This window comes from Ranitomeya variabilis, chromosome 2 (genome assembly GCF_051348905.1).
Source record: "Ranitomeya variabilis isolate aRanVar5 chromosome 2, aRanVar5.hap1, whole genome shotgun sequence".
Taxonomy (NCBI): domain Eukaryota; kingdom Metazoa; phylum Chordata; class Amphibia; order Anura; family Dendrobatidae; genus Ranitomeya; species Ranitomeya variabilis.
The window spans coordinates 854,750,668-854,762,753 of NC_135233.1; the positions used below are offsets into that span (position 1 = coordinate 854,750,668).

A 12,086-nucleotide genomic window follows, 5' to 3' on the forward strand; every position below is an offset into this window, starting at 1 on the left:
CTGAGAGCCAGCAGGAAGGTATATGCTGCAGGGGAGGAGCTAACTTTTTTTGTATCACTTAGTGTCAGCCTCCTATTGGCAGCAGCATACACCCACGGTCTGCGTTCCCCAATGAGGAGAAGGAGAAAAACGGATTACACATGGACCACCAGTGTGACTTGCGAGAAATACGCACCGGTGTTCTATAGAAAAGCTGGCAATTCAGCGCGATGTACAGTAAAATCACACTGACACGTTAGAATAGAACAGATAAAATAAATGTCTACACATAGTATAGATATATACACTCACCGGCCACTTTATTAGGTACACCTGTCCAACTTCTTGTTAACACTTAATTTCTAATCAGCCAATCACATGGCGGCAACTCAGTGCATTTAGGCATGTAGACATGGTCAAGACAATCTCCTGCAGTTCAAACCGAGCATCAGTATGGGGAAGAAAGGTGATTTGAGTGCCTTTGAACGTGGCATGGTTGTTGGTGCCAGAAGGGCTGGTCTGAGTATTTCAGAAACTGCTGATCTACTGGGATTTTCACGCACAACCATCTCTAGGGTTTACAGAGAATGGTCCGAAAAAGAAAAAAAATCCAGTGAGCGGCAGTTCTGTGGGCGGAAATGCCTTGTTGATGCCAGAGGTCAGAGGAGAATGGGCAGACTGGTTCGAGCTGATAGAAAGGCAACAGTGACTCAAATCGCCACCCGTTACAACCAAGGTAGGCCTAAGAGCATCTCTGAACGCACAGTGCGTCGAACTTTGAGGCAGATGGGCTACAGCAGCAGAAGACCACACCGGGTACCACTCCTTTCAGCTAAGAACAGGAAACTGAGGCTACAATTTGTACAAGCTCATCGAAATTGGACAGTAGAAGATTGGAAAAACGTTGCTTGGTCTGATGAGTCTCGATTTCTGCTGCGACATTCGGATGGTAGGGTCAGAATTTGGCGTAAACAACATGAAAGCATGGATCCATCCTGCCTTGTATGGAGCATCTTTGGGATGTGCAGCCGACAAATCTGCGGCAACTGTGTGATGCCATCATGTCAATATGGACCAAAATCTCTGAGGAATGCTTCCAGCACCTTGTTGAATCTATGCCACGAAGAATTGAGGCAGTTCTGAAGGCAAAAGGGGGTCCAACCCGTTACTAGCATGGTGTACCTAATAAAGTGGCCGGTGAGTGTATATACTGTGTGTGTGTGTGTGTGTGTGTGTGTGTGTGTGTGTGTGTGTGTGTGTGTGTGTGTGTGTGTGTGTGTATATATATCTCCATCTCATCTCTATCAGTGAGACACATATATATATGCATATATTTATATTTAATACAGCGCTAGAAAAGCCAGTAATTCAATTGCCGGCTTTTGCAATCTCCCTCCCAAACCCGACAGGATATGAGACATGGTTTACATACAGTAAACCATTTCATATCCCTTATTTTTTTTACATATTCCACACTACTAATGTTAGAAGTGTGTGCAAAATTTGGGGGCTCTAGCTGTTAAAATAAAGGGTTAAATCACGGAAAAAAATGGTGTGGGCTCCCGCACAATTTTCTCCGCTAGAGTGGGAAAGCCAGTGACTGAGGGCAGATATTAATAGCCTAAAGAGGGACCATGGTTATTGCACCCCCTGGCTAAAAACATCTGCCCCCAGCCACCCCAGAAAAGGCACATCTGTAAGATGCGCCTATTCTGGCACTTAGCCTCTCTCTTCCCACTCCGGAGTAGCGGTGGAATATGAGGTAATAATGGGTTAATGTCACCTTGCTATTGTAAGGTGACATTAAGCCAGGTTAATAATGGAGAGGTGTCAGTAATACACCTTTCCATTATAAATCCTATGTTCATAAAGGGTTAAAAACACACACACACACACACACACACACACACTAGGAAAAAAGTATTTTAATGAAATAAAGACACAGGGTGTTGTAATAGTTTATTAAATGCTCAATGCAATTGAAGACCCTTGTCACCTGAAACAAAGAAAAAATAAAGAAACAACAATATCCCATACCTCTCCGGCGTTTACAGTCAAGTTCCACGATGTAAATCCATCAGAAGGGGTTAAATAATTTTACAACCGACGTTTTTTCGGTTGCGACATTGCATTAAAATGCAATAACAGGCGATCAAAAGATAATATCTGCACCAAAATGGTATCATTAACAACGTCTACTGGGCATGCAAAAAATAAGCCCTCACTCAACCAGAGATCACGAAAAATGGAGACGCTATGGGTATCGGAAAATGGCGCATTATATACCGTATATACTCGAGTATAAGCCGACCCGAGTATAAGCCGACCCCTAATTTTGCCACAAAAAACTGGGAAAACTTAATGACTCGCGTATAAGCCTAGGGTGGAAAATGCAGCAACTACCGGTAAATGTCAAAAATAAAAATAGGTACCAATAAAAGAAAAATTAATTGAGACATCAGCAAGTTAACTGTTTTTGAATATCCATATTGAATCAGGAGCCCCATATAATGCTCCATACAAAATACGCCCCATATAATGCTCCATACAGTTTATGATGGGCCTCATAAGATGCTCCATATTAAAATATGCCCCATATAATGCTGCACAAATGTTGATTATGGCCCCATAAGATGCTCCATAGACACATTTGCCCCATACAATGCTGCACAAATTCTGATTACGGCCCCATAAGATGCTCCATAGACATATTTGCCCCATACAATGCTGACTATGGCCCCATAAGATGCTCCATAGAGATATTTGCCCCCATTTAATGCTGCACATGGCCCCATAAGATGCTCCATAGAAATATTTGCCCCATATAATGCTGCACATGGACCCATAAGATGCTCTATAGAGAAATTTGCCCCATATGCTTTTGCTGCGATAAAAAAAATAAATAAATCACATACTCACCTCTCGTCGCTCAGGCCCCCGGCACTTGCTATACTCACCTTTCCCGTTCCACCGTCACCGCCGCTTCGTCTTCCGCGTCCTCTGCACTGACTGTTCAGGCAGACGGCGGTACGCACACTAATCGTCACTGCAGAGGACGCGGAAGACGGAGCGGCGTGGACAGTGGAACGTGGGACAGGTGAATATGCCCCCGTTATACTCACCTGCTCCTTGCGTGGTCAAGCAGGTCCCTGGCTCTCCGGGCGCCGACAGCTTCATCATGTAATTGAGCGGTCACATGGTACCGCTCATTACAGTAATGAATATGCGGCTCCACCCCTATGGGAGTGGAGTCCATATTCATTACAGTAATGAGGGGTATCATGTGACCGCTCAATACAGGAAGCTGTCAGCGCCCGGAGAACCAGGGACCGCACCAGGAGCAAGTGAGTATTATTAGACAGCTGCCACTTCCCCTCCCCTGCCGACCCCTGGGAATGACTCAAGTATAATCCGAGAGGGGCAATTTCAGCCTAAAAAATGGGCTGAAATTCTCGGCTTATACTCAAGTATATACGGTGTATTTTTTTTTTTTTTTTTTTAACAAAGTTTGGAATTTTTTTTCACCACTTAGATAAAAAAGAACCTAGACATGCTTAGTGTCTATGAACTCGTAATGACCTTGAGAATCATAGTGGCAGGTCAGTTTTAGCATTTAGTGAACCTAGTAAAAAAGCCAAACAAAAAACAAGTGTGGGATTGCACTTTTTTTGCAATTTCACTGCACTTGGAATTTTTTTCCAGTACATAACATGGTAAAACCAATGGTGTCGTTCAAAAGTACAACTTGTCCCACAAAAAACAAACCCTCACATGGCCATATTGACGAAAAAATAAAAAAGTTAAGGCTGTGGGAAGAAGGGGAATGAAAAACGAAAATGCGAAACCGGAAAAAACTCTGGGGATTAACCCCTTCAAGTCGCGGCCCTTTTTCGTTTTTGCGTTTTCGTTTTTCACTCCCCTCCTTCCCAGAGCCATAACTTTTTTATTTTTCCATCAATATGGCCATGTGAGGGCTTATTTTTTGCGGGACGAGTTGTACTTTTGAACGACACCATTGGTTTTACCATGTCTTTTACTAGAAAACGGGAAAAAAATTCCAAGTGCGGTGAAATTGCAAAAAAAGTGCAATCCCACACTTGTTTTTTGTTTGGCTTTTTTGCTAGGTTCACTAAATGCTAAAACTGACCTACCATTGTGATTCTCTAGGTCATTACGAGTTCATAGACACCTAATATGTCTAGGTTATTTTTTATCCAAGTGGTGAAAAAAAATGCAAAACTTTGCTTAAAAAAAAAAAAAAAGTGCCATTTTCCGATACCTGAAACATCTCCATTTTTCGTGATCTGGGGTCGGGTGAGGGCTTATTTTTTGTGTGCCGAGCGGACGTTTTTAATAATATAACTTTTGTGCAGATACGTTCTTTTGATCGCCTGTTATTGCATTTTAATGCAATGTCGCGGTGACCAAAAAAACGTAATTCTGGCGTTTTGAATTTTTTTCTCGCTACGCTGTTTAGCGATCAGGTTAATGCTTTTTTTTATTGATAGATCGGGCGATTCTGAACGCGGCGATATCAAATACGTGTAGGTTTGATTTTTTTTTTATTGTTTTATTTAGGATGGGGCGAAAGGGGGGTGATTTAAACTTTTATATTTTTTAAATTTTTTTACATATTTTTAAAAACATTTTTTTTTTACCTGTGCCATGCTTCAATAGCCTCCATGGGAGGCTAGAAGCTGGCACAACCCGATCGGCTCTGCTACATAGCAGCGATCTGATGATCGCTGCTATGTAGCTGAAATGCAGGTGTGCTGTGAGCGCCGACCACAGGGGGGCGCTCACAGCAGGCCGGCATCAGTAGCCATAGAGGTCTCAAGGACCTCTATGGTTACTGTCCTGACACATCGCCGACCCCCGATCATGTGACGGGGGTCGGCGATGACGTCATTTCCGGCCGACATCTTTAGTTAAATGCCGCTGTCTGCGTTTGACAGCGGCATTTAACAGGTTAATAGCGGCGGGTGAATAGCGATTTCACCCGCCGCTATTGCGCGCAAATGTCAGCTGTACAAAACAGCTGACATGCAACGACTTTGATGTGGGCTCAGCGCCGGAGCCCACATCAAAGGGGGATTCACGGCATGTGCAGTACATGTACGGCGCATGTCGTGAAAGGGTTAAGGTCAAAATTGCCTCGGTCACTAGGGGGTTAAAAATATGAAAAAAGTTAAAAAGTTCAAATCACTTCCCCTTTTACCCCATTAAAAGTAAATTTTAAAAAATACACGTGCATTGTAACATCGGTAAAAGTCTGATCTATCAAAATATAAAATTACTTAATCTGATCGGTAAGTAGCATAATGAGAAAAAAAAAAACTAATAACAGAATTACTGTCGCAACACTGCAAAATAGTGCAATAAGAGGTGACCAAAACATATCTACCCCAAAATGGTATCAATAGAAACAGTGGTTCTCTGTGCAAGAAAGAAGCCATCAAACAGATGCATTGACCAAAAATTGAAAAGTTATAGGTTTCAGAAAATAGCGAAATGATTTACCAAACAAATAACCTACAGTGGGTACGTAAAGTATTCTGAGCCCTTTACATTTTTCACTCTTTGCTTCATTGCAGCCATTTGGTAAATTCAAAAAAGATCATTTTTTTCTCATTAATGTGCACTCTGAACCCTTCTTGACTGAAAACAACAGAAATGTAAACATTTTTGCAAATTTATTAAAAAAGAAAAACTGAAATATCACATGGTCATAAGTATTCAGACCCTTTGCTCAGTATTGAGTAGAAGCACCTTTTGAGCTAGTACAGCCATGAGTCTTCTTGGGAATGATGCAACAAGTTTTTCACACCTGGATTTGTGGATCCTCTACAGTTTCGTCAGGTGAGTGTTGGTGGAGAGCCATTTTCAGGTCTCTCCAGAGATGCTCAATTGGGTTTAGGTCAGGGCTATGGCTGGGCCAATCAAGAATGGTCACAGAGTTGTTCTGAAGCCACTCCTTTGTTATTTTAGCTGTGTGCTTAGGGTCATTGTCTTGTTGGAAGGCAAACCTTCGGCCAAGTCTGAGGTCCAGAGCACTCTGGAAGAGGTTTTCATTCAGGATATTTCTGTACTTGGCCGCATTCATGTTTCCTTCAAAGACGACCAGTCGTCCTGTCCCTGCAGCTGAAAAACACCCCCATAGCATGATGCTGCCACCACGATGTTTCACTGTTGGCATTGTATTGGGCAGGTGATGGGCAGTGCCTGGTTTTCTCCACACATATTGCTTAGAATTATCACCAAAAAGGTCTATCTTCGTCTCATCAGACCAGAGAATCTTATTTCTCATAGTCTGGGAGTCCTTCATGCGTTTTTTAACAAACTCTATGTGGGCTTTCATATGTCTTGCACTAAGGAGAGGCTTCCGTCGGGCCACACTGCCATAAAGGCCTGACTGGTGGAGGGCTGCAGTGATAGTTGACTTTGTGGAACTTTCTCCCATCTCCCTACTGCATCTCTGGAGATCAGCAACAGTGATCTTGAGGTTCTTCTTTACCTCTCTCACCAAGGCTCTTCTTTCATGATTGCTCAGTTTGGGTGGACGGCCAGGTCTAGGAAGACTTCTGGTGGTCCGAAACCTCTTCCATTTACGGATTATGGAGGCCACTGGGCTCATAGGAACCTTGAGCACTGCAGAAATTCTTTTGTAACCTCGGCCATATCTGTGCCTTGCCACAATCCTGTTTCTAAACTCCTTGGGCAGTTCCTTTGATCCTCATTTGGTTTGACATGAACTGTGAGCTGTGAGGTCTTATATAGACAGGTGTCTGTGCATTTCCAAATCAAGTCCTATCAGTTTAATTAAACACAGATGGACTCTAATGAAAGAGTAGAACCATCTCAAGGAGGATCACAAGGAAATAGACAGCATGTGACTTAAATATGAGTGTCTGAGCAAAGGGTCTGAATACTTATGACCATGTGATATTTCAGTTTTTCTTTTTTAATATGCAAAAAATTCTACATTTGTTTCTTTTCAGTCAAGATGGGGTGAAGAGTGTATATTAATGAGAACAAATTATCTTTTTTTGAATTTACCAAATGGCTGCAATGAAACAAAGAGTGAAAAATGTAAATGGGGTCTGAATACTTTTGGAACCCACTGAATGCATGTTTGATATCTTCGTAATTGTATTGACCCGGAGAATCATTCTGCCAGGTAATTTTTTCTGTTTGTGTACAAAAAAAAAATATTGTGGAATTGTGCTTTTTTTAGCCAACTTGAATCCCCCCTCCCCCCGCTTTCCAGTATCACATGAGAAAATAAATGGTGTCATTCAAAGATACAACTTGTTACGACCACCCCCTTTCAGGGCTTATATACAGCATTCTATAATGGTGCAGAGCAGATGATAGGTTTTGTAATGTGACACCTAAATAAACTTACCTGCACTGCCCATTGTCATTAACCCATACTGACTCATACAAGAGGATGGACCAGGAGATCAGAGCTGTCTGTCATCACATCTCACACTATTGGTGGGTGTTCCTTCCTTTGAGTGTTGTTGCTTGCTGATGATTAGCATTATACAGGGAGAAGAAAGTACTGTATTTTTCGGACCATAAGACGCACCCCAAATTTTCAGAATAAAAATAAGGGAAAAAAAAATATTTCAAATGGGGGTACGTCTTACAGTCCGAATTCAGCTTACCAGTGAAGGGATCGGCACAGGTGGAGCAGTGGTCACAGGGGTCTTTCGGTGGTCCAGGCTGGTGCGTTGGCCTTCAGGAAATCCCATCCCAGGCTGGTGCGGTGCTCTGTGCTTGGGCAGGGGTGGAGGCTCTGTGTTCCGGGGTAGTGGCTGTGCTCCAGAACAGTGGCTGGGCTCCAGGGCAGGGGCTGGGCTCCGAAATAGTGACTGTGCTCCGGGGCAAGGGATGTGCCGCGGGGCTGTGGCAGCGGCTCTCTGGGCTCCGACGGCATTTCGTCAAAGCCCGGAGGCCCCCCGCTCATCCGTTAATGGCATGTTGCGGTGGCCTCCAGGAACATGGGCGCCGGGAAAATGGCCGCTGGGCTGGCGTACGCTCAGATTCAGATCTTGTTGCCGAGATCTCGCCCCGAGATCTCGGGAGACAAGATCTCGTTGACGAGATTTGAATCTGAGCGTGCGCCGGCCTGGCGGCCATTTTCCCAGAGGCCACCACAACATGCCATTAACGGATGAGCGGGGGGCCTCTGGGCTTTGACGAAATGCCGTCGGAGCCCTGAGAGCCGCTGCCACAGCCCCGCAGCACAGCCACTGCCCGCAGCACAGCCCCTGCCCGCAGCACAGCCCCTGCCCGCAGCACAGCCCCTGCCCGCAGCACAGCCACACCAGCATAGGAAGGGAGGCTGCATCGGGACCGCCGCCGCTGCCACTGCCGCATCATTTGTAAGTATATTGTGACTATAAGACGCACCCCCATTTTCCCCTAACATTTTTTGGAAAAAAAGTGCATCTTGTAGTCCGAAAAATATGGTACATATCCCCAGAAAAACTGTCTGATAACTGTTTTTTGTAAGTTCAAGTGAGTGTTAACTCATTAGGTGCCAATAATTTGTTAATATTGCCAATATATTTTATCATACAGACTTCAGGTAATACCTTTAGGTATTGGATAGCTTTCTGGACATTCCAGGCATGGTTCTGCAGAGCCGTCTGGCATTCTTCTGTTGTCACACCATGTACCGTGTCCTGAACCTGAAAAAGGGAAAGGTTTGTGAAATTACATCACAAATAGATTTAATCACCTTCAAAATAAATAACTGATGATAAATACATTGGTATATCTTCTAGCACTTATTAAGAGGTTCAGAATGCCTTTAAGCTTTGTGAATAATCTAAGGAACGCTTGGTTCAGAACTGTGATTTGTTATTGTTCAATCTAAACAGATTGACAATTAACATCAGACTTCTAAACCATCACCCTCTACCCTAAAAAACCCAAGATGCACATCATAAAAGCAGAACTAATGAAGAAAACTGAGGCAATAATTTCTTTTTCCAAAGATTTTAATTTAAAGATAAACAAGCAATTTGGGAATGAGGGCGGGAGAGGAAAAGAGGGGAGGGAGGAGCGATGGGGGGGTAGGGAGGGGAGGGGAAGAGAGGCAATAATTTCTAATATTTTTTTGTGCAATTGATTTATTTACTTTTTTGTACTGCCACACCCCCCATGGAAGTACATTATTTTCCTATACTACTGTGGTTGAAGTGGAAAAAATACTTAAAGAGTAATCACTGATTTAATTTTTAAATTATCAGAGAAATTTGCTTCCTTCTCCTCCTGGACTGATCTTACATTCTCAATGGTAGAATATGTATTCAGTGAAGACAGATTTTCACATTACTGAAAAGGTGACAGTTGTGGCTTTTAAAATTCTATGGAGAAGGAAGGTGGAAGAGCTAGAGGCAGACACAGATGTGCTGCAAATTCCCCAACTATCATCTCCATTCTCAATAGTGGGAAAATCTATCTATTTTTTTTCTATTTTGAAAGATCAATTCAGATGGAGAAGGAAGCTGATTCATCTAAAAAGGTATTGGGCAAAGCTTCTTATTTTCACATGTACTATTGATTTATAAAAAAAAAAATACTAAATAAAACGACAATTTAAATATAAAGTAGGAAACTTTGCTGTACAATTGTATTTGAAAATAAGACCCACATAACTAAAAAGACTGCCAAGAGAGACCTTTCATCGGTTTGAGCATGTGAAACTGGCTACATCGTGGAATAGTAGCTGCAGAGATGATTAAAACGTAGTTTTTATTTTTTCATTTGGTCCTCAGTAAGGCAAAGATCGCTTGTAAAGTTTAGGTGTTAGTTCAACTGGGCGTTATATGAGACTTGTCTGGGGCGTGTACTTCTTCCCCTACATGAGGTTGACCAATCATAAGCAGGCAGCATCACACAGAAGAAAAAAAACAAACATTCCTCTCCTCATTGATCTCTGCAACTACAGTATAGAGATACAGCAGAGCTGAGTTATGGATTATTAGAGTTTCAGATCTCATTTCACACGGCTGTCATCTCTCACCCTTCCCCACACTGGCTACCATGATCTGGAAGGGTATGTAATGACAAATAACTCTAGAATGCAGCTACTCTGTAAAGATGAAGCAAAGCTGAGTTATGCATCATTTCAGACATTTCCAGATCTCATCTCAAAGTGCTGTCAACTGTTAACTTCCCCAACACTGTCTGCCATAAATTGAGATCTGGAACGGTTTGTAGTGATACATTACTCAGCTCTGATGTATTTATGTGCAGTAGATGCAGAGACAACTGAGGAGATGACGGTGTGCCCTTTTTTTCTCCTGTGTGTTGTTGCCTGTTTATGGTTTGGTCAACCTCATGCAGTGGGAGAAGAGCATGCCCCCAGAGAGAAATCTGTGGTAACACTGTTTAACTAGAACAAATTCTAACCTAAACTTTACATGTTAATATCTTCACAACAGAGAGGAGAAATTAAAAAATAAAAACCACATTTTACTCAGTTGGGTGGCCAATATTCCATTATGTGGTGGTCAGTTTAACAAGTTCAAACTGATGAAAGGTCCTCTTTAAAGGGATTTCCCATAAAGAAACTTTTTTTTTTTTTATAAACCTTTGTGCTAGCATAACTTTTTAGATATACAGTGTACTGTGCAAAACCTGGGTTAGCTCTATACATTGCATGTCACTTTTCATCCCTCACTGTTCTGGATCTTTTCATTTAGTTAAATGGGTGGTACAGCATCAGTTATTACCACAGTTTTAGCCTAGGAATCTACATTTCCCATTCTACGTAGCCTGTCTTCCTGGCTCTCCCCTTTACACTTCTGTGCTGTGTACAGCTAACATTTGCCCATCCCGCTCACTTTCTTGGCACTAAAAGCAGTATAGATGTGCAAGTTTTGGCTCCTATTTAAATTCCACCTCTGTTCTTCATGATGAAACTACCCCCAGTAATAATATCCTCTGATTGATCTGCCTCACTGCCTGACATCAAATTGCTGCATCGTTCCCTCCATACACACATGCTCCTGCCCCTTGAAGTACTCCTCACTTTTATGGCTTTCCCCAGACACCAGCTCTTCAGTGAGCTGCTCCGATAATTCCTTTGCCTCCCAGTAATTTTCTGTGGCAGAAGAATAATATAGATGTTGTCAGGATGGAGCTAGGCCATTCTCTCTTGCATATGTAGGGAGAACAGAGTCGATCTTTCTCTATGCCAATAAAGCAGGTGTAATATATGCATTACACTGAGCATGCTCGCCCTGTTAAAGTGACAATTGGGAAAACACAAATCTGTTATAGAAGCATAGAAGATCAACTTATTTCTGAAGGTACAGTTTTGTTTTTTTATAATAAACTATTAGGGTATGTGCACACGTAGAATGGCCCACTGCGGATTTTTCCACAACATGGGCACAGCGTTTTCAGTTTCCCATAGGTTTACATTGTACTGTAAACTCATGGAAAACTGCTGCGGACCCGCAGCTGTGGATCCGCAGAAAAATCCGCATCGTGTGCACATAGCCTTAAGAGTGCCAATAATTCTGACCACAGATGTAAGTACAACAGCATTTAACTCATTCCAACGCATGGCCATGCTGAAACCACATGTCCAGTTCCAGCCCAATCACTTTTCAAAACCTACTGCTCTAAACTTGATTTCAACCATTTTCTGCAACTTTAAATCCCCTAAAGTAATGTGACATTAGGAAAAAATAATTTTAGAAATATTTTTATCTGCTTCCTCTAAAATAGATAGTAACACATGACTGCAAGTTGAGTTGACTCCTGGGATTTTAGTAGTCTGTAAACATGGAGACAAGCTGTAAAAAAAATGGTGGGATATTTGGAATCAAGACCATTAGCAAAGTTGCTTAATGTTATTTTAGATCAATTGAAGCAATAGCAATGTGCATGGAGCCTTTAACGATCTTGCCAATGATTTAATATGTGCAGGCTACTACGCCTATAAATCTTGGTATCTCATACATGAGTAAATTATTAACACAGAGATCACATGTCAAAGTCCCATTGCCCTATTTATGTGTATAGCAAACAAGCTCTTCTCGGGTATTAAACATTGTAAATACAGACAGCAGTGAATGGTC

The 12,086-nt window shown here is 42.3% G+C and overlaps 1 protein-coding gene across 8 annotated transcripts in view; it reads right to left on the reverse strand.

Moving 5' to 3' along the window:
- TNK2 (tyrosine kinase non receptor 2) overlaps positions 1-12,086 on the reverse strand; it is a 350,655-nt gene that overhangs the window by 10,320 nt on the left and 328,249 nt on the right. For all 8 annotated transcript variants that reach the window (XM_077290239.1, XM_077290240.1, XM_077290237.1 and 5 more), the window contains one exon: positions 8,583-8,678. In XM_077290239.1, the coding sequence (XP_077146354.1) occupies positions 8,583-8,678 (96 nt within the window). The remainder of the gene's footprint in view (positions 1-8,582; positions 8,679-12,086) is intronic.